The following is a 21,909-nucleotide window of genomic DNA, read 5'->3' as shown; positions in this document are numbered from 1 at the left end:
GTCATTTCTCTAGGAATGTCTTTTGGGCTGAGCTGCTTCTTTATGCCCCCCCCCCCACCTTTTTCATTTCGATTTTTTTCTTTATTAAGAAAATTTCTACTCACTCCACATACCATCCACAGATTCCCCCTCCTCCCTTCCCCATTCCCCCATCCCTCTTCCTGAACCACCCCACATCCCCACATCCCCCAAATTGAGGTCTCCCATGGGGAGTCAGCAGAGCCCAGCACACTGAGCCTAGGCAGGTCCAAGCTCCTTCCCACTGCATAAAGGCTATGCAAGGTGCCACACCACAGGCACCCGATTCCAGAAGCCTGCCCATAGACCAGGGACAGATCCCGATCCCCTGACTGGGTGCCCCCCAAACATTTCAAGCCAAACAACTGTCTTCCGTATCCAGAGGGCCTAGTCCAGTCCCATGGGGGCTCCACAGCTACCAGTCTACAGTTTATTTGCTTCCACTAGTGGCCGGTCATCTCTGCACGTCCTCTCATCATGATCTCAAGGTCCCTGGCCTGCAGTATCTCTCCTCTCTCCCATCAGTTGGATTCCCAGAGCTCAGCCTGGTGCCTGGCTGTGGATCTCTGCATCTGCCTCCATCAGTCACTGGACAAAGGCTCTATGATGACAGTCAGGGTATTCGCTAGACCAGTCACCAGAGTAGACAAGTCCAGGCACCCTCTGGACCACTGTCAGCACATCAAGGTGGGGTCATCCTTGTGGATTCCTGAGAGCCTTCCCAGAACCCTGCCTCTTTCTATTCCCATGCTATCTTCATCTATCATGGTATCTTCCTCCCTGCTCTCCCACTCTGTCCCTGTTCCAGCTCGATCCTTCCATTTCCCTATGTTCTCATCCCCCACTCCTCGCCCTCTGCCACCCCCCGACACACACCCAGTCTGCTCATGTAGATCTCATCCACTTCTTCTTCGCAGGGTCACCCATGTGTCCTTCCTAAGGTCTTTACCTGTTAGCTAGCCTCTCTGGAGTTGTGGGTTGCAGTATGGCCATCCCTCCCCTCACTTGTAGTATCCACTTATGAGTGAATACATACTATGTTTGTCCTTCTGAGTCTGGGTTACCTCACTCAAGATGATATTTTCTAGTTCCATCCATTAGCTTGCAAATTTCATGATATCATTGTTTTTTACTGCTGAGTAGTACTCCATTGTGCATATGTGCCACATTTTCTTTATCCATTCTTCAGTTGAGAGGCATCTAGGTTGTTTCTAGGTTCTGGCTATTATGAATAATGCTGATATGAACATAATTGAGCATGTGTCCCTGTGTAAGATTGAGCATTCCTTGGGTATATGCCCAAGAGTGGTATAACTGGGTCTTGAGGAAGACTTATTCCCAATTTTCTGAGAAACTGCCATACTGATTTTCAGAGTGGCTATACACGTTTGCACTCCCACCAACAGTGGAGGAGTGTTCCCCTTGCTCCACATCCTCTCCAGCATAAGCTGTCTTCAGTGTTTTTGATCTTAGCCATTCTGACAGGTGTAAGATGGTATCTCAGAGTTGTTTTGATTTGTATTTCCCTGATGACTAAGGATGTTGAGCAATTCCTTAAATGCCTTTCAACCATTTGAGATTCTTCTGTTGAGAATTCTCTGTTAAGCTCTGTAGCCCAATTTTTAATTGGATTGTTCAGTATTTTGAAGTCTATCTTTTTGAGTTCTTTATATATTTTGGAGATCAGCCCTCTGTCAGATGTGGGGTTGGTGAAGATCTTTTCCCATTCTGTAGGCTGTTGTTTTGTCTTATTGACTGTATCCATTGCTCTACAAAAGCTTTTTAGTTTCAAGAGGTCCCATTGATTGATTGTTTCTCTCAGTGTCTGTGCTACTGGTGTTATATTTAGGAAGTGATCTCCTATGCCAATGTGTTCCATATTACTTCCTACTTTCTCTTCTATCAAGTTCAGTATAACTGGATTTATGTTGAGGTCTTTGATCCACTTGGACTTGAGTTTTGTGCATGGCGACAGATATGGATCTATTTGCAATCTTCTGCATGTTGACATCCAGTTATGTATGGCTCCCTTTGTTTCTCTACTTCGGTTACCACAGCACTTCTCACACTTTGATGACTATCTTTTTGCCTCTCTCTTTAGCTAAGTTTCACAGGAGTGGGATGAAGGTCTATTGTCTTCATCTAAATCCATTACCTCAGCTCCTGGCACTCAGTGTTTGCAAGATGGAGAAAGGAAGGCAGTGCATTTATGCTGGGCTGTGTTGCTATGTTGTCATGATGATTAAATGTGAAGTAGTAACTGCTGTGTGTGGTAAATGCCTTAACGGTTTATGCTCATTGTCATGATGATGAAGATGCAGATGGTAAAACTGACATTTATCTGAGTTGCACACACCTTTAATCCCAGCACTGGGGAGGCAGAGGCAGGCAGGTCTCTGAGTTCCAGGCCAGCCTGGTCTACAGAGTGAGTTCCAGGACAGCCAGAGCCATACACAAAGCACACACAAAGAAAACAATAACAGGCTGATAGCATTTCCCAAGCCCTTGTAAGATGCTGGATACTTTCAAAGATGCTTTCTACTAAGTCAACTAGTGCTGCAGTTGTTATGCGTTACAGAGGCACTCATGCTATCTCTTGGTTTTGAGGTGATTCCTAAATATTTTGTCATAGTTAATCCAGATGGTGAAGGTTAGTTTTGAGATGTTCCTGAGTGTAATAATGATCAGGATGATGACGGTTGGGTGATGTAGAGTTTAGCAATAGTGTTATTTCTGAGTGTCCCCCATTTACATTGCTATGGAATGGAAAGCTAATTGTGGCTGATTGGTTCCTTTTATTGAACATTTAAAATGTGTCAGGGTCAATAGTAAATGAGTCACATGATCATCTTAGTTCCTCCCACCCCTTGGATTCCCGTTAGACAGCTGGGATTTTTGAGAAGACAAGTCTGCATCTTGTAAGTAGCATGGTTGAGTTTTGACTCTGGGTCCACCTAGCCTGTCAGTTTCATAATGTCTCTTACTTGCTTTTAACCAGATAACTCCTCAGGAACTAAGAAGCATGGTCATTGGTATCTGTCAGGAGTCAGGTCATCAGCTGACAGGTCAAGACTATAGGTTGTTGAGCTAGTGAACAGAGTGGTGTTAAATTCTTGGCTGGAGGTCAGTGTCTTACTAGAAAGAATAGTGTGTTCAACTTTGTGTGTGTCTTCTTTTCAGAGTAACCAGGGAACATAGAGAAATGCTGGTAAAACTGGCCAAACAGAACACCAACAAGGCCAAAGAAAATTTACGGAAGGTTCGCACTAATGCAGTGAATAAGCTGAAGAAATCAAAGGACAAAGCCTCAGAGGACACCATCAGGCTCATAGAGAAACAGGTACTGTTGCCAACAGATGTAGTATTTATGTGTCTGACAGATCCAAGGAGTCTTTGTACTCATGTCTGAAGCGAGGACAGCAAAACAGAGTGCCTCTAGTCACTTTATCCACATCATCAACACCAAGTCTCTGTTCTAAGTCTAGCCTATGCTAGACCCTGGAAGGATCCACCGAGAGGATAAGAGGCTCTTGATCCTTGTTTGTGTGCTAGGCTCTGTGCTGGACACTTTACTTCATTTTCCCTCATTACTACAAAACTGAGTTAGAGGCTGGAAGAATAGCCAAATGCTCAGCATTCACAAAGGCCTCGTTCAGTTCCCACTGCTGAAACAGCAGCTCAGCAGCACTGTAAGAGGAGGGTGAGGAGACCTGGTTCAGGGAACTCTGGGAACCGGTCCCAACTCCTGCTGATAGTTGGAGAGATGGGATCCAGACTAGGGCTGCTTGCCTTGCTGTCTAGTTGTCTGACTGCAGAGGAGTGAGCAGCTGTGTTCTCTGTGTGCTGAGTGCTGTGCTCCTGGAGTGAAAGGACTGAGGCCAGGTCGACCAGCATGTGCAGAGCGCGATGGTGTGAAAGAACACTTCCACTTGGGCCAGCAGGGCTTAATCCTAGGATGGGTCAAGGCAATGAGTGAGCAAGCAGAGTGGCCACATCATAAAAGGTCCTATATACCAGGTAAGGAATTTGAATGTGAGCAATGTCCAGGGTGTTTCCACATCTGGCTCATTTTAAGGACTTGCTCTTGCCCCTTCTTGTTGGCTGAGCTTGTTACATGAGCCAAACCAGATAGCATTGCTGCTAGAAGTATATACTTAAGTTCATAGGGTTCTGAAGGTGTGTGTGAACATTTAATGAATCATTTACTCTTAGGAAAATGAAGATGTCTAGGAATTAGGGAGAAGACTCATTTAGTAACGTTTGCTGTGCAATAATAAGGACTTAAATTAGATCTCTCAGAACCCACATGCAAAGCTGATCATGGAGGTGCTTGCCTGAAATCCCAGCATAAGGATTGGAAGGGGCAGAGATCGGAGGAACCCTGGGGCTCACTAGCCAGACATTCTAGGTAAGGTGAACTCCAGGTTCAGTGAGAGACCCTTGTAGTGGGTGGTTCTTTAAGACATGAAGCATCGCAGGTAACTGTTCACCTGCCTATGACCTTGAGGTACATGCCTCTTGGGTGTGGCTTCTGGGGACCCTTAAGACCTAGGATGCACATATGTGTGCTCTCTTCGATACCTCATGCTTTTTGATGCTGGAATGGACCAGGGCAGAACTCACCAGAGACAGCATTGGACCATGCTTCGCCCTTGCAAGATCCTGTGACAAATGCCTTTATTCTGTCTTGTGAGTTAACCCCCAAATAAATTTCTTTGCTCATCAAATAGACTCTGTGGATTGCTAGCGATATAATCCCATTAGACCCTGACCCAAAATCCAAGATGGAGAGTGATTGATAAAAGCACATGGTCTTTACACTAATGCACACGTGTGTGCATTTGTACCTACCTCCTAGACAAGTATCTGAAGCCTGCTCCAAGATACTAAGTCATTGAATCTGCAGTAATGCCCAGGAATTTTTTTCTTGAAAGTTCTCATTTTTCAGACAATGAGATCACATGTGTACCTTGGAAAAGTAACTGTGATGGCCAGGTAGAGTGCATTGTAGGGGCAAGATGGAGGCAAGAAGGGAATTTATCAGGATTTAGGAGCTGAAATGAGTAATGTCCTACCGAGTGTTTGGTAGGCCTCAGAGTTGCTGTGTTCATGATGAAAGCATCATTTTAGGAAAGCTGGAGAAAGATGGGGTAGGATGGAGTGTGAAAGAAGAAGCAAGCAGCGCAGGAGAGCTGTTGGGGCTACAGGAGGCGTGGGGTGAGTCGCTGCCCTTGTGTTGGACCAGCATTTAGCATGCTGGTTGTAGGTCAGCTCGCAATCACGTAGGGGAATTTTGGTTCCTGAGCATTGTTCCTACATCTTCTGATTCAGTATATTGCCTAGAATGGTGTTTTAAAAAGATTTTTCACGTTGTGTGTACATGTGTTTTTATGTGGGGAATATACAGGTGAGTGCAAGTACCCGCCAAGTCCAGAAGAAGATGTCAGATCCCCTGGAGTGGAGTTACAGGTAGCTAAAACACCCATGTGGGTGTTGAGAACTGAACTTGGATCCTCTGGAAGTGCTTTTAACTGCTGAGCTATCTCTCCGGCTTTGAACGTGTATTTTTAAAATGTTTTCTGATAGTTTCTGCAAAAGTATACTATGAAAGAACCAGAAGCTGGTGATGCAAAAGGAAAAGCCATTCTGCAGCTGATGTTCCGTGACCTTGGAGAAATTACTTGACCCTTGGGGTCTGTTTTTCCTGTAAAAAGAATTTGGTAATTTCTCCCTTGAAAGAGTTCCTGGAATGCTAGAAGGTGCCATTAGGATGCCTAGCATTTAAGTCTCAAGTGTCCCCTCTTGCTGTCTTTCTGCCCTCCTGTCTTCCCTCGGAGGGACTGTCATAGTTCAGGCTGTCCATCTCTGAGCACACTGATCAGGGCTCAAAGCCTGCTCCTCCTTGGTATCCTGGGGATTCCATCTCTTCAGTGGGCACTTGGCCCTTGTGTTGCTTCCTGGTAGTAGACTGTGGACTTGCCAAACTGTCAGATTCCTCATTCAACAAGTTGGAGTCTGGCTTAGAGTGCAGAGTCCTTGCTCCTTGAAGAACAAGAATGATCAGATAATCTGTGCTCTTGTTCAAACATACTTGACATAGACCTTGACAGAAGTCTTCCCTCATGACCACTGGCTTCCCATCCTTTTCAGATTATCCTTTCTTTCCAGTGCTTCCTAAGTGGAAAGTCTTTGTCCTTTGATACTAAACTGCCTGGTTCCTGTAAGACAGAGTGAAGACAGTCACTTACTCAGAGTAGAGGTGACCAGCATCTCAGTGTGCACCTTGTCCATGGTCTTGACATCAGTTCCATCTTGTTAACTTCACTTACAGTTGTGTAGTTGAAGTTTGGGTAGCGACGTAATGGAGGCAGCCCTGTGCACTCTACAGTGTGTTCCTTTCTCTGTGTGGATGGCACCAAAGGAGTTTCTGCTGTTGCTTTTGTTTTTGCTTTGCTTTATGTAATAAAGCTGCTGGCTGATTGTTGCTTTAACAATTTAAATTTTTCTTTGTTCCTAATTATCAAAGTAATATAAAGAAAATGTAGAATGTGAAGACTGTTTAACATGTGGAAGAGAATCATCCCATAAATGCAGAGGTGTCTCTCAGCATATTAAAATGGTCCTTTTCTTTTTTTCAATGCATAGCTTTAAACAGTATTGAGGATGTACAGTTTATGTAAACTTTTGAGCCAAGGTTTAATTTTTCCTTTTTAATAAAGGCACTGTTTGTGTTTGAAAAAATTTTGCAAATGACCACTTCTCATGATTGCTAAGTAGTTCATCTTATGCCCATATGCAAAATTATCTTTTAGAAGTTCTTGCTTGTAGATATTTTTATTTCATTAAACTTATTTTAAAATTTAAAACATTGTATTAGTGAGGTTACAGAGGTTACAGTGACTATCTTCTTTTTGAGTCTTTGTGTTTTCTTGAGGTAGATTATGCCAAATGGAGATCACTGGCAAGAGAAATGCACTGGTTTGCTTGTTTGTTTTCTCCTTAATGCTGGGGATTGAACTCAGCCCTGCATATGCTTTGTAAGTGCTCTACCACTGAGCTCTGCTCCTAGCCCAGAAATGCGTTGTTTGTAAGGTTCTTAATATATCTTTCTAAAACCACTCCAAGTGTGTGGTTTGTCTCTTCTCAAACACACATGCATGGTTTCCTTTCCATATCTGAGGCGAGACTCAAACTCATGGCCTCTTTCCTCAGCCTTCTGAGTGCTAGGATTATAGGTATGCACCACCACACCAGCTTATTTTACCTTTTACTAGATTCTAACATTAGACTGAGTTTTTGTTTTTATGAGACAGTACCTTGCTATGTAGCCCTGGTTGGCCTGGTACTCCTTATGTAGCCCAGGCTGTCCTCAGACTCATTGCAGTCCTTCTTAGTCTCCTGAGTGTAAGGATTGCAGACATGTGCCACTGTACCTGGCTGAACTAAAAAATTTTAATGTGAGCTTACAATTTTTTGCATGTCTTCAAATAATCTTTTACACTCTAGAGAAATAATTTTTAAAATATTTATTTTTAGATAAACTTTATTATAAAAAAGTCACACACTAAAATTAATCAGACTAAAATTCTGTATGTCCTACTGAACTTCTCTGCAGTTAGTATACCATTCTGGGGCCCAGAGAGATGGCTCAGCAGTTAAGTGCACTGGCCAATCTTCCAGAGGCCGGTTCCCAGCAGCCACAAGGAGACTCACAACCATCTGTAACACCAGCGCTAAGGGATCTGACACCCTCTTCTGGCCTCGCTGAGTCCCACGGGCACACTTAGTACACAGATGTACAGACAAAACACCTATACAGTTTTTTGTTTTTGTTTTTTAAGGCCATCTGTACCTGTAGTGCCTCATGTTGGAATTTACATTTTTACTGTTGAATTTATAAACCACCATGACAGATTAGAACTAGAGAAACCATTAGCTTTATGTCCTCTTTTATAATTTGTTTGTTCTTGTTAATAATAAATCTTTATAACCTTCCTAGAGGATAGTATGACAGTTGCCCCAACCATTTAGTTCTGATCTATAACTTAGGAACATGTCTAAGAGAAATTTTCAACCTTAGTCTACAGGACTGTGTCTCATTAGTGTGTTATGTATAATGATAGAAAACTAGGAACCAAATTCCTGAAAGTCATTATTTGTGTCCATTGGAGTTCCGTTCATTGGAATCTGTAGTGAAGTTAGGGAAAGATTTCATTGACATGAAAAATTTTCAGAATTAATTAATTTTTTCAAGACAGAGTTTCTCTGTGTAGCCCTGGCTGTCCTGAAACTCGTTCTGTAGACCTCAAACTCAGATTTGCCTGCCTCTGCCTCCTGAGTGCTGGGATTAAAGGCATGCACCACCACACTGATGAATTTATTATTTTCTAAAATAGTGGACTATACAATAACATTACAGTTACATTTTTATAAAGAAAAGCTGTAGCTGGAGAGATGGTTCATGGTTAAGACACTGGCTGTTCTTAGAGAGGACCCAAGTTCAGTTCCCAGCACTCATAATATGGTTCCTAACCATCTGTAACTCAGTTCCAGGGGTTCTGACCTCTGTGGGCACTAAGCACATATGTGGTGTATTACATACATGCACATAAAACACGCACACATAAAACAAAATGAGTAAGTCTGATAAGGAAGTTTTAAAGATACACAGGCATACAAAGATTGATAGCTTGTAATTATCAAAATATCAGAAGCCACTCCAGTGATGGGATTATGAACAGCCTTTTATTGTATGAAATTGATCTTTTTAAAATTGTTTTCAAAATTCTTTGGTCAAATTCTTTTGAAATATTTTTATAACAATATTTCTCTCATCTTTGGTGTGTGAGATTGAAATGATTGAGCTATAGGTTCTGTCTCAGTCACTGTATCTGACCCCTGACTCCCTCAGCCCCTAGCCCAGCCATCTCTACTGCTCAGGACTCTTGACATCTGCCAGCCTGCTGTGGTACCTTCGCTTTGGTTTGTCATAAATGGGCCTGCTGAACATTAAAGCACTTGGCAGAAACCTCCAGTGACTCTGGCCAAGATCCTTTCACTGCGTGCTGCCTTCCCTGAGAAGCAGCACTCTCTGGAATGAGTGAAGCCTGGTGCTAGTGGGGCTGAAGGAGGGGAGGGCTGCTAGACTGGGTAAGGCGGTCCTCAGGAAGGATGGCTTGTGTGCAGGCCTGCCCAGAGCTGTGCTCTGTGGTCCTGTCACCCCATGCTCTGTCCTTAAAGTCTTCCATTTTCCTTAAGTGATAACCAGCAGACACAGTAATGACAGAGGTCCTGGTGGTGTTGGTGATAGTGTCGTAATTTTATAAGGTGAGGCACGAGAGTGGAAATGCTTCTTGCTTTGGAGTCAGGCATTCAAGCCCTAGCTCTTTTACTTCCCAGCTGTGAAACTGAGCAATGGCTCCACTCATCTGTGAGTCTCTTTGCTCATCTGTAAAGTGGGATGGCCTGTGCCCATCTCACAAGAGCGATTGGAGGACCAGAAGACACACATGCTTAAACGTGACTAATATGTTAATGGTCCTTGATAACTTTCACTCTGTTTGTTCATCCACTCTGCTTCCTGACCTTGTGATTTTAAAGGAAATGGAACTAACCCTTTCATGCCCCCAGCACAACATGGAGCTGAGATGAGGAAGGAGTAGGCCAGGTGCTGTGGAGTAGGATTGCCAGTCAGGAGTGAATGAGTTTTGGGCTATACCACATCACCCAAGAAGTTAGTGGGTAGAGCAGAATGGCCAGAGCCATCTTGCCCAAGATTACCTTGGGTTAGTTTTCTGTAGAATGGGGACAGTAACTGTTCTGTCTACTTTATGGGGGCTATGTGAGATGGCTGGATTTCAATAATGAGTTAACAGAAACAGAAAGATTTTATACAGTAGAAACTCTTATGCAGCTGCTAGGTGAAAGCATGCTAAAGGAGACAGAAGCATTTCATGTGTTGTGTGGCTTGTTACCCAGTGTCTGGCATGTAGTAAGTACTCAGCAGTAGGAGCTGCTCTTGCTGGTGGTATCAGTAATCATCAGTGTTTTACAAAGTCTGATAAAGATGAAAACGGTGAACCTGCAGGTGAACTGTCCCCAAGGGCCTTTTGTACCTATCAGCTGGTCTAAAAAGCTTGTAAATACTTTGTTGATGGATTAGCTTGGAGTCAGAAAGTGGTGGTAAAAGTCACATTCAGCATTTGCATAAGATAACCAGCTTATTGCATGCTTGTATAGTCCTGTTTTTACTTAACTGTTAGTTGAGGAAGGGCCAGCACCTCATTTGATGGGTGGGGAAACAGACTCCGAGTGGAAATGTCACTTGCTTCTATTCTCCCAGGTTTTCAGATTGTTAGCCTGGGTATCCCTCCATTTCTCAGTCCTTCCACCCTAATAACCTTCCTGCGTCCTTCACCTTTGGCTGGCCCAGGCTGGCAGCCTGCAATGCTGGTGTTTGCTGGGCACTACTCCTGGCCTCTGAGAGGCAGCTCCAGGGACCAGAAGTGTCTCAGACATTTGTGACTGCGGAGCAGGGGTAGCTGCCATCCTGAGTCCATCCACTCTTCATCGTACCCAGCAGCCCAGGAGCTGGGCTTTTCCAGCTTAAAATTGGGTAGCCTTTGCAGCCTGGGGCCAATTGCAGCAAACCCTTTTACTGTCTGTTCTCTCAAGCCATGGATTTAGTTCCTAATTCCTGGCCACCGCCTGTGGTCAGCAAATAACGATGTCAAGCAGCTGCCTGCTGCTGAGCACACAGATCTGCATCCTATGCTAGCCCTCAGTGCTTCCTGCTAACACTGCCTGCCTTCATTTCAGCTCCATTTAGTCTTAGAATGGAGCCTGCAACACCTACTAAATCATCTTTTCATCCTTAGAAAGGCATGCATACTTACTGCAGACGAACACAGAGAACTTCAACAATTTTTCTCTTAATAAATACTTCCTGGCCAGGCAGCAGTGGCACCTGCCTTTACTCAGGAGGCAGAGCCAGATGGATCTCTGTGAGTTCAAGGCCAGCCTGGTCTAACAGAGTGAGCTCCAGGACAGGCACCAAAACTACACAGAGAAACCCTGTCTCGAAAAACACAAAACAAAACAAACAAACAAAAAAATTTCCTGAAGAAGTTGATATGTTCTGTTTCTTAGGCGGGATATGACCAATACAGACCTAAATAACATATTATTTATCTTCCCATCACTAAAAGAAAGAATGTTACGATTTTGGCATGTTATGCACATATGAAAGAAATTGAAATGGAATCACCATATAACGAGGGAGACAGTGCCCCAACTAGACATCTTATTGCCACCAAGTAAAAAGGCATTTTATACCACCAAGTATAACCTCCACTGCCAGGAGTGGGTTACATTTTGTTGAGTCCTTGTCCAAAAAGGTCCCAAAGACCAGCCCCCTAAAAAAAAAAAAAAAAAAAAAAAAAATCATAGGCTATTGCTAAAACTACTGATTACTCTCTATACCCCGATGGTAGGGCCCTATTGCTAAAGACAGCTATGTCATCTCAACATGTGTAAATCAAGGTGGTGTCCAACTAGAAACCTCACCCCTGCCGACTAGTTTTCTTGATGCTAGAAAGTACTTTCCATGGCCCCTGAAGAGAAAAGTGATCACTTTTACCAAACTGCAAACCCTGTGGCCTACAACAGAGGCTGCCTGCAAGATGGACTGATGTAATAGTGACACGCTACAGGGACACCAAACTACCCCTTTGTTTGTTTGTTTTTTATTTAAGGCCCATTCCTTGTGGTGAAAACCCATGCATAACTCCGATAAAGTGGCCAAGAAACTGAGACTAGGTAGGTCATGGGCCTAGAGGAAAATGTACTATTATTATTCTGCTGAAGGAACCTAGCAATAAAATTACTCCTAACGACATATTTGCAATACCCATAGGACAGAGCATTGATCAACCCTCATCAAAGAAACTTTTCACAGTAGATGATAATTAGCACAGAGACCCACAACTGGTCGGGGTTGTCTTTATCAAACTCCTCCCTCAAGTCAAAGGGATCTGTGTGGAAGAGGAAGGCAGAGGTAAGACTGTAAGAGACAGAGGTAGTGAGTGACTCCAAGGAAGAAGCAAAGCGATGCCTTTCAACATAGCAGGGCTGACACACTCCCTCCCTCCCTTCCTCCCTTCCTTCCTTCCTTTCTGTTTTGACTTTTTAGTTTGTTTCTTTTTTTTGAGAGAGAGAGAGGGAGGGAGGGAGGGAGGGAGGGAGGGAGGGAGAGAGGGAGAGAAGGAGAGAGAGAAAGAACATGAAGTTGATTAGGTAGGGAAAGGACTATATTATGGAAAATGTTTAATAAAAATGAAAAGGTTCTGGCATGTGTCTTAGTTTCTTCTTGTTGTTTTATTTTGTTTTTGTTTGTGTTTTGAGACAGGGTTTCTCTGTGTAGCCTGGCTGTCCTGGAACTCTTTGTAGACCAGGCTCGCCTTGAACTCACAAAGATCCACCTGCCTCTATCTCCCGAGTGCTGGGATTAAAGGTGTGTGCCACCACTGCCCAAGCTTAGTTTTTAATATGTGATTTTTGTTTAGCTATTTTATAGATTAGTTTTTCTGCAGATATTCACACAGACGTTTCTATATTGAATTATTTTTTTTAATTGAAGGAAAGCATGATCACATCTCCAAGATGTTAAGAATATCTTGAAGCACTATTCAAACACAATTTTATTATTACAGATGGAACCCATGTGAAGGTCTCAGTCAATTGTATTCTCTCTCCCAAGAATTTGCCATGGCCACTGTAGTGCCATGTCCATCTGTTTCCTCATCCTATAACTTTAGATTTTTGTCATTTTTCTCACTATTCAAAATTAGGTTGGGGTGGGGGCTGGAAAGTTGGTTCCACAATTAAGAGTGCTTGCTTCACCTACAGAGAGGACCTAGGTTCATTTCCCATCACCCACATCAGGCAGCTCATCACCCCTATAACTCCTGTTCCTAGCAGTGTGACCAGCTCTCATAGCCTCCTGAGTACCTATACTTAATGTAGTGCACAGAAACTCATGCAGGCACACATACACACTACACATAATACACTTCTTAATGTAGTGCACAGAAACTCATGCAGGCACACACACACACACTACACATAATACACTTCTTAATGTAGTGCACAGAAACTCATGCAGGCACACATACACACTACACATAATACACTTCTTAATGTAGTGCACAGAAACTCATGCAGGCACACATACACACTACACATAATACACTTCTTAATGTAGTGCACAGAAACTCATGCAGGCACACATACACACTACACATAATACACTTCTTAATGTAGTGCACAGAAACTCATGCAGGCACACATACACACTACACATAATACACTTCTTAATGTAGTGCACAGAAACTCATGCAGGCACACACACACACTACACATAATACACTTCTTAATGTAGTGCACAGAAACTCATGCAGGCACACACACACACTACACATAATACACTTCTTAATGTAGTGCACAGAAACTCATGCAGGCACACACACACACTACACATAATACACTTCTTAATGTAGTGCACAGAAACTCATGCAGGCACACACACACACTACACATAATACACTTCTTAATGTAGTGCACAGAAACTCATGCAGGCACACACACATAATATAAATTTAAAAAAAATTAAGCCCATATAAACCTCTTTACAGCTAGCATTTAAGAATTTGGAGGCTAGGGATTGGAGAGTTGGCCACTGATAAAGAGCACCCGTTGTTCTTCCCAGATTCCCTGAATCCACATGGTGGTTTATAACTCTACTTTCAGGGAATCCAACATCCAGTTATTAAGCTCACACATGGTGCATATATAAATGTAGACAAACACTTATATAAATAAAATAAGAAAAGAATTTAAAAAAAAAAAAAGCTTGGGGCTGGAGAGATGACTGAGTTGTTAAAGAACACTGGCTGTTCTTCCAAAGGACCCAGATTTGATTCCCAGCACCCACATGGTGGCTCACAACCATCTGTAATTCCAGTTCAAGGGATCTTACATGCTCTTCTGGACTTCTTAGGCACCAGTTACACACTTGGTGCACAAAATACACATAGCCAAAGCACACATACATAAATAATAATTATAGTAGAAGAAGAATTTTACGTTCAGATCATGCTCACTTGATAATTTCCCAGTTGAGATATTTGAGAATTAAATAGTTTGAGCATTTGCATCAATTTGAATTCTACCTGTAATATGGGAGCTTATCCATTCACTGTAGCTTGCAGGTTTTGAATATTGTAATTAGGAACTATAGCATCAAGTTTTGTTAATGATAGCTGAAGGTGTAGCCTGTTGTAATTTGCATTTTTGTGTCTATTGAATTTTCTCTGTTGATTTTCTAACTCTAGAGTCTTAGTCTTTATATCAGTTCATCTAAAGGCTTTCTGAACTAGAGTAGCTGATGTATAAGACATTCTAAAGCAGAGGTTCTCAATCTTTGGGCTGCGACCCCTCTGGGGGTTTAACAACCCTTATAGGGGTTGCATAGTATATATCCTATACATCCTACATATCAGATATTTACATTATGACTCATAACAGTAGCAGAATTACAGTTAGGAAGTAGCAATAAAATAACTTTATGGTTGGGGTCCCCACAACATATGAGGAACTAGCTGTAAAGGGTCACAGTGTTAGGAAGGCTGAGAACCACTGCTCTAGAGGGTTATTAGGGGCAGCTAGGCTGGCTTTTCTGTATTGTGTAACAGTTTTAAATGTTGGTTTATAGAATCGGGCTACTGGGTATGACTTTCTGACTGTGTGCCCTGTCTTGTTTTTCTTATTTGAAAAGGGAATAATCTTACTTACCTTACCTACAGTAACAGTGTCTCTACACATTTCTTAGAGCCTGGGTGGCCCTCAGTTAATGTGAACTTTGTCACTGTCATTATTTCCCAGTAACCTTTGCGTAGTTTGGGAATGTACCCCTATTGCAGTCATCAAACTTCCATTTTTGTTCTTGCAGATCAGCCAAATGGCCGACGCCACAGTTGCAGAGCTTGACAGGCATCTGGCAGCAAAGACCAAAGAACTCCTTGGATGAAAGTCAGCAGTCACATATTCTGGTCATCCCTTAGGTGACAAGCTGGCGCCTACCACTCCCCTGTCCATCCATCAGAGGCTCTCACTGCTGTTCCTCCATGGAGGCCCTGCCGACTCACCAAATCTCTTCCTTGTTTCCTTGCATAGTGTTGTTCTGCTTGGAGTCTTCTGGTGTGACAGCTCAGAGGATGTCTGCTGTGGCAGTGACCTTGACTCTGATGTCACCACAGGACTGCTTCCTTTCAGACAGTGATCAGACCCTGCCTCCTTTCTCCCTCATCTGGACCAACTGGGCCTTCACCCTGACTGCTAATGATCAAACTTAAATAAATTGGAAAGATAACAACTACAGAGGAATGACAAGTGGTGTGGGTGGGAGAGCCCCAGAACCTCTTTAGAAAGCAAGCAAGAGCATTGTCTGCTCTGCGTCATCATCCCACATGCTGTCCCACGAGGACTGTTCACAGTGGCATCAGTCTTGCCCTCTGGGTGGTCTCTCTGCCTCCTGATCTAGACCCCATTTTGGGCTCACGGGCTCCTTGGATTAAATCTTTTTCTCCTCTGTTAGTCTGTATCTTGACAAAAATAACTGGAGAGAATGACACCAACTAAGGCTTGAAGTTGTCCACGTATTGATGTTGTGAGTAAGTTGGCAGCTGCTCAGCAATGCTTTTCTTCTCTGTCTGTCACTTCACTCTTGTCTGTCAGTGTTGACTGGGTAATGAGCTCCATTTGGCTGAGGCCTGGCTTCCTGATATACACAGGTGCTTTGTTGTGGCCCATCTTTTTTTTTTTTTTTCCATTTCTGTACGTACACACACACACACACACACACACACACACACACACACACACCCATGCCATAGCGCTCATGTAGAGGTCAGACAACTCCCATGAGTCAATTCTCCTTTCACCATGTGGGACCTGGGGCTAGAACTCAGACTTCAAGGCTTGGCACCAAACACCTTTTTCTGCTAAGCCAGCTCACCTGTTGTAGCATGTAGTTTGTATTTTTCTTCTCTCCCACAATCATTTTTTTTATTTATTCAATTATAATAAAACCATCATGAGCTAAGCTACTTTTAGGCATTATTTGTAATCTTCACAGGAAACTGGACATATATGTTCCACCTACACTTAGAAATATGGAAACAAACATGCCTGTGTTAAGGTAATGAATCCTCCCAGACAATGGGGAAGGGAAGTAGTGGGCCTTTTTTTTTTTTCTCTTTCTTTTCTTTTCTTTTTTTTCCTACAACTCCCAGAGATCCCCTCCACCCCCACCCCGCCTCTGCCTCCCAGTGCTTGGATTAAAGGTGTGCTGCGCTCTGCATTTGGCTAAGGCACTGTAGTTTGTCATCGGCCTCATTTCACAAGTGTGCAGTTTCTCACCCAGGGTCGCATAGCTAGCAGCAGCAAAGCAGGGTAAAGTTATCTCTGATTCCAAAGTCTTCCTCCCACTGATGCCGGGTAAAACCATGCTGTTTCCCACTGTCCTCTCAGAACACTCCGGTAACAAATGTGTCGCCTTCCCACATACCAAGCAGTTCTCCAGGATACCAACCAGGTGTCCTGCACTGATTCAGTTCTGAGATGTGATTCAGCCCTGAAAAGGAGCCCCATTCCTGATGACAATCGTAACTTGGGACCACACAAACCTAGCTCCCAGCTCCTCCTGTGATCTGGGTAATTAGCCAGGATGCTGCTCAGGACCTGGGAGGTAGGTTTACTGGCTTCTTAGAAAGCATGCTGTGAAGGGTGCAGATGAATAAGATGGGGCAAAATGCTGGGAAGTGTGACTACTCTGAGGCACCCTGTGTGGCCACACTCCCAGAAGGCACTGCTACCTACTATCTTGTCAGGATCTAGTGGGCACCAGCAGTTTGTCCAGTGCTGCTGTGTGACCTTTGGCCCTGAGTGCCTCTATGCTGAGCTGAGTTGCCCTCATAGTGCCTCAAGCAGGAAGTTTTGGTCCAGTTCTAGGTGATGTGGCCTGGCCAAGCTGACCTGTGCTAGGTAATGAGCCTCTTGCTGCTGCCTCTGCCCACATTAGTGGGACCCAGTGTGAAACAGCAGTGAAAATTTAAGGTTAGGATTAGGCCAAGGATGGAAGGAGCTGACATCCTGAGATCAATGGGAAGTTAGCCAGGGGGAGCAGGGCAGGCCACGCAGAGGCTTTGCAGAACTCTAGCTCTGTGAATGGCAGAATTCTCACTGCAAATGTGCAGCTCAAAGATGCAGGATTTTTTAATAAACAGAGGAAATGATAAATTATGTTGTAACTCCACTCCAAAGGCATTTGGTTCTTAACAGCCAAATCCTCTGTAGTCTTTAAATAAACAAAACTTACTTGGTGAACAGACGGGGGTGGGGGGATGAAAGATTTTCAGTACTTGGGTTCCACATGTCAACAATTTTTCTCCTGTGTGTATGTTGGCCAAAGCCATATATCATGATAAATGAATAAAGGAAAGCCCGAGCCCAGGGCGGTGAGACGGCTCAGCAAATGGTTTTCAGCTGATTGCTCTATTTCAGTTGACATTTATCAAAGAAGCTCTGCTGTCCTCTGTGTTAGGGATGTGTTGGTGGCAGGGACCAGAAGGTACCTGACTGAGTATGGTCTTCAGGAGCTTCTCCCATGACAGTCTCTGTCTTAAGAGCTAGCTGGGCATGGAAGTTCCCCACTAGCAGAATTAACACCTCCTATGTTCCGTTTAGCTGCTGTTGATTATGTTTCTGTCACTTGCCCACAGCCATGCAGCCTAGCAAGCACTAGAGAAGTCTCCAACCCAGGCAGAACGTTGAAGCAGGCCCTTAATCCATGTGCTTCGATGACAGCTATTCCAAATGAGTGTGGCACTTCCGTTTGCATGGACAGTAATAGAAAAGAAGCACCTTGCTGAGTAAAGCACCTAGCCATCTCTGATGAAAAGATAGCATCCTCAGGCCCTGGCCCCCATAAATCCACACCCCATATGTTGGCAACTTTCTAGAACATGTTGGAGAACCTGCAAAATGACGACCACATGGTCAATAGCAATACAGTAGTAGAGGCAGCAGCAGGTGCCAGGCTCACTCTGAGCCATTTGGTTTGCAGACTATGTCTGCATCTTTACCCCTGGGAGCCATTAAGCCTGATTCTGCTGTTAGAAAGAGACTTGCCATGAAGGCTCATGCTCCTGAAGCCCCCAGCTGATGCTTTCTCTCCTCTATTTGAGCTCAGCTTCCACGATGCACAGTAAGGAGCAGACTCCATGTTGAGGGCTACATTTATTTGCATCCAGGAAATGGTATTTAGAAATAGTGTTTTTAAGCCAAGTATGGTGGCACACACCCTTAATCTTAGGAGGCAAAGGCAGGCAGAACTCTCTGAGTTTGAGGCCAGCCTGGTCTACAGAGCAGGCTATGCAGAGAAACTGTCTTGGAAAAAGGAGGTGAAGAAGAAGAAGAACAAAGAAGAAATGGTGTTTAATTTTTCAGAGTCTAAGTTTTTTGTTGTTGTTTTCTTTTTTTTTTTTTTTTTTTCCTGCCAGAGCCGAGGATCAAACCCAGGGCCTTGTGCTTGCTAGGCAAGCGTTCTACCACTGAGTTAAATCCCCAACCCCTGAGTCTTAAGTTTTTAGCCTTTTAGTGAGTCTTAGACTGGAGTGGTCTGTCAGCCTGGCTAATAGCATTTCTTCATTTCTGTGCAGCTGCTGCTCTGTCTGGAGTCTAGGCCAACATCACTTCATGTTTTGGATCACCTCTGTGGAGTGTGTGTGTGTGTTTGCTATACTTTGTGGTGTTTTCATTTTCTCTTCATTTTTAAAAGCCTTTCAGAGTCCCAGGCTGTGGTGTCTTTCCTTCTAGTGCTGCTGGGCTTTTATTACCCTGAGCCATCCTGAAATTTGCATCTTCTCTTTGCTTTTGAATTGTGACAAGAAACACAGAGTATTAAGCATCTTAGCGATTTTAAGTGCACAGTGGTGTTGAGCATATTTACATTATTGTCTAAATGATCTCCAAGACTCCTTACCTCAAAAAACCAAAACCCTACACCCATCAAGCAAACACTGCCTCTGTCCCCACTTCCCACCCTTGGGGCCACTACTGAGTTGGAACTCTCTAGGACCCTCCTGTAGAGACTTACACAGAACCTGTCTGTGACTGGGTTAGCAGTCTTAATATCCACCTTACATCATGTGTCAGAGGTTTTTGTTTTCAAGGATAAAGAATATTCTTCCATTCATAAGTTATATTCCAGTATTTACAAAACTCCTTACAATTATTTCATATTGATTGGTAACACTGATGTATTTAGAGAATCAATTTACTCTATAATATTAACACTGAGTGGTAAGACAGGGTTGCTTCTGCTCTTTGGAAGGTGAGTGTTGACTGACTGAGCAAATAGTCATGGCTGTTCTCTCTCATTCCATTCTAGACCACTTCAATCCTTCTGTGCTGTTATGTAAAAATCAACCTGAGGAAAAGGCCCCAAATTTCCCCCAAACCCTTTTAATGCCCCACCCCCACTGCCCATAGAATTGTACAGACTTCTGCCTCGAGTCTGTTAAGTACAGGCCATGTACCTCGTCAGATGTGACTCTCACAACCACCCTCATACAACCACTGCTCAAGTGGCCTTGAAAGCTTTCCTCAGGTGACAGGCCACTCACACCTCCCAGCCTGTCCTCCAGCTGTTTGCTTTGCCTGCTGTGTGCTACCTTAATACCTGCCCCAACCAGCAGGCAAAACTTAGCGAGTCTCCATGGCCCTCTGTTCCACATCCCTCCCAGCACAATGCATCTGTTCTCTCATCTTGTTCCTTGTGCTTTCTAGACTTAGACTTGCCTCTAATTTAGACTCTCACCCTCAGCTGCCCCCACCCTTCTGTGTATCCTTACCTAAATGACAGGCACCATTCTGAACCATTTTTTACCTCCCTTCATTCTCTATCCAGTGAGTCACCTCCTATCACTTCTCTCTTCAAAGTGATTCTCCATTCAAGGCAGATCCTTGGGAGGTTCTTACAGGGTCAGGTGTAGCAGATGTTCCAAGCAGGACTCCACGGGGGCTCTGAGCATTTGGCTCCACCTGTGAGGCAATTGTGCTTAACCCTGGAGGAGCCTCTTGCAAGTGTCTTACAAGAATCTCTGTTTTTTGGGGGGGTTTGCATCTCTGTCCAGCACCATGTTAGGTGCAGAGCCCGGCTAAAGGAAACATCTGCCCGTTTCCAAGGGTCTGCTAGGCCTTGGAGACAAGTGAAGTCCCATTCCCTTCAGCCACCCAGTCTCTAATAATCGTTTGAACTTGTTCCCCCAGGCCCTTCGGTCTTATCAGCTAAGCCTGCCACGAGGGCTTCTGGGCTACTCTGGAAGGCACTGTGTAGTGTTCCCAGTGGTGGCATCTACCCCACTCCTTCTGGTGCAGGCTCCTTGTGGCTAGCCACTGTAGCAGCAATGCCCAAAGCAATGCTTCGCTTCTCTGCTCCTGGCAATGCCCTCATTCCTGACAAGACATCTTGCTGGAGTTGTCTTTGCCCTAGTTCTATGCCTGCCTCTTGACCTCTGCATTTCAAGGCATCCTGGGTGGGATTCCAAGCCCCACCTAAGTTTTCCAGTACACTAGCATATCCCCAAACTGACTTATTCTGATTGCCCATGGGCAGTGCTGGTTATGGATATCTTCTTTCCAGGCTCTGGTCTCAATGAAAACAGCTCCTCCACCTCTCCTTCCAGACAGTAAGAGCGGCTGGAATGCCCATCTGGCAACCTGGAGGCCAGGTTATTATGTGAACAAGGACACTAGGACTCCAGGCAGACTCCTAGCCAGGCACCCCCACAAGTTAACTGAGAGAGCAGTGGGACTGGAAAGGGTCCTATGAGGTACTGAGTGGCCAGCGAGAGCTCCTAGGGCCTGGTCCAGTTTACACTTTCTACTATTAATAAAGATCCCTATTTTCCTATGGGTGCCAGGGGGAGGACCCTATGAGGGACCCTGACAACTTCACCAGACTAAGGCAAAATAAGTAAAATAAAGATAATATAGCAAATGATCCCATAAAATTACATTCATGCACTTTGTCTAAATTTAATTTAAAGTTTTAGTTAAAGATGACTGTTTCTGGTTCTTTCTCTTGTTTTTGGCATTAGGCATTCTATTGTGCAATGATAAGTTGATGCTTTCTTTTTAAAAAGCCTTTGTTTTAAAAAAAAATAGAGACTTGCTCACTGGTTCCCATTTATTTATTATTTATTTAAAACACATTATTTTGTGTGTGCATGCATGTGTGCACACGTGTGAGGGTCAGAGGACATGAGTCAGCTCTCCCCTGCTTTGTAGGATCTGGGGACTGAACTCATGTCATCAGGCTTGGCTCTGGACGCCTTTGCCAATCGAACATCTCTCTGGTCTTTATTTATTTCTTTTTAACTTCTGCTGGTTCCCATTTGTTTGTCTATTTTTAACTCTGCAGATGCCCAAATCTCGGGAGTCTGGGAGCTATAGGACTTCACACCCACTCCTGGTGCTCATGTCTCAGAGGCTGACAGCCAAGGGACACTAGGGAGAAGAGGCTCAGATGGAGGCGGTTTGACCCATGCGGTATGTCTGGGACCCCGTGGGTGAATGTGCAGTAGTGGTGAGGCCAGGCTTGGAAACAGGATAATAGTCAATCAGGAAGGTTTAGAGTCAGGCAAGGGAGGAACAGGAGGAGGGGTGGATGAGGGAGGTGAGTCAGGGAGGGGCAGAAAAGAGCATTGCACACAGGAAGGGGACAGAGACAAGCATGGAGATGTGCAGGCAAAGACTTGCACACATGCAAGC

The 21,909-nt window shown here is 44.1% G+C and overlaps 1 protein-coding gene across 5 annotated transcripts in view; it reads left to right on the top strand.

The window, feature by feature from the left end:
* The window catches only part of Mrrf (mitochondrial ribosome recycling factor), a 75,469-nt gene that overhangs the window by 39,945 nt on the left and 13,615 nt on the right, over window positions 1-21,909 (top strand). For 2 of the 5 annotated variants that reach the window (XM_036183603.1, XM_036183601.1), the window contains exons 6-7: window positions 3,199-3,358; window positions 21,560-21,687. In XM_036183603.1, the coding sequence (XP_036039496.1) occupies window positions 3,199-3,358; window positions 21,560-21,649 (250 nt within the window). In that variant the 3' untranslated portion in view covers window positions 21,650-21,687. Of the gene's footprint in view, window positions 1-3,198; window positions 3,359-11,771; window positions 11,836-15,025; window positions 15,670-21,559; window positions 21,688-21,909 lie in introns of those variants that run through there. The other 3 variants (XM_036183604.1, XM_036183602.1, XM_036183605.1) reach the window with 3 other exon arrangements.

This window comes from Onychomys torridus, chromosome 4, assembly GCF_903995425.1.
Source record: "Onychomys torridus chromosome 4, mOncTor1.1, whole genome shotgun sequence".
NCBI lineage: Eukaryota > Metazoa > Chordata > Mammalia > Rodentia > Cricetidae > Onychomys > Onychomys torridus.
The sequence above is the reverse complement of the archived record's forward strand: the minus strand, read 5'-3'. Positions and strand labels throughout refer to the sequence as shown.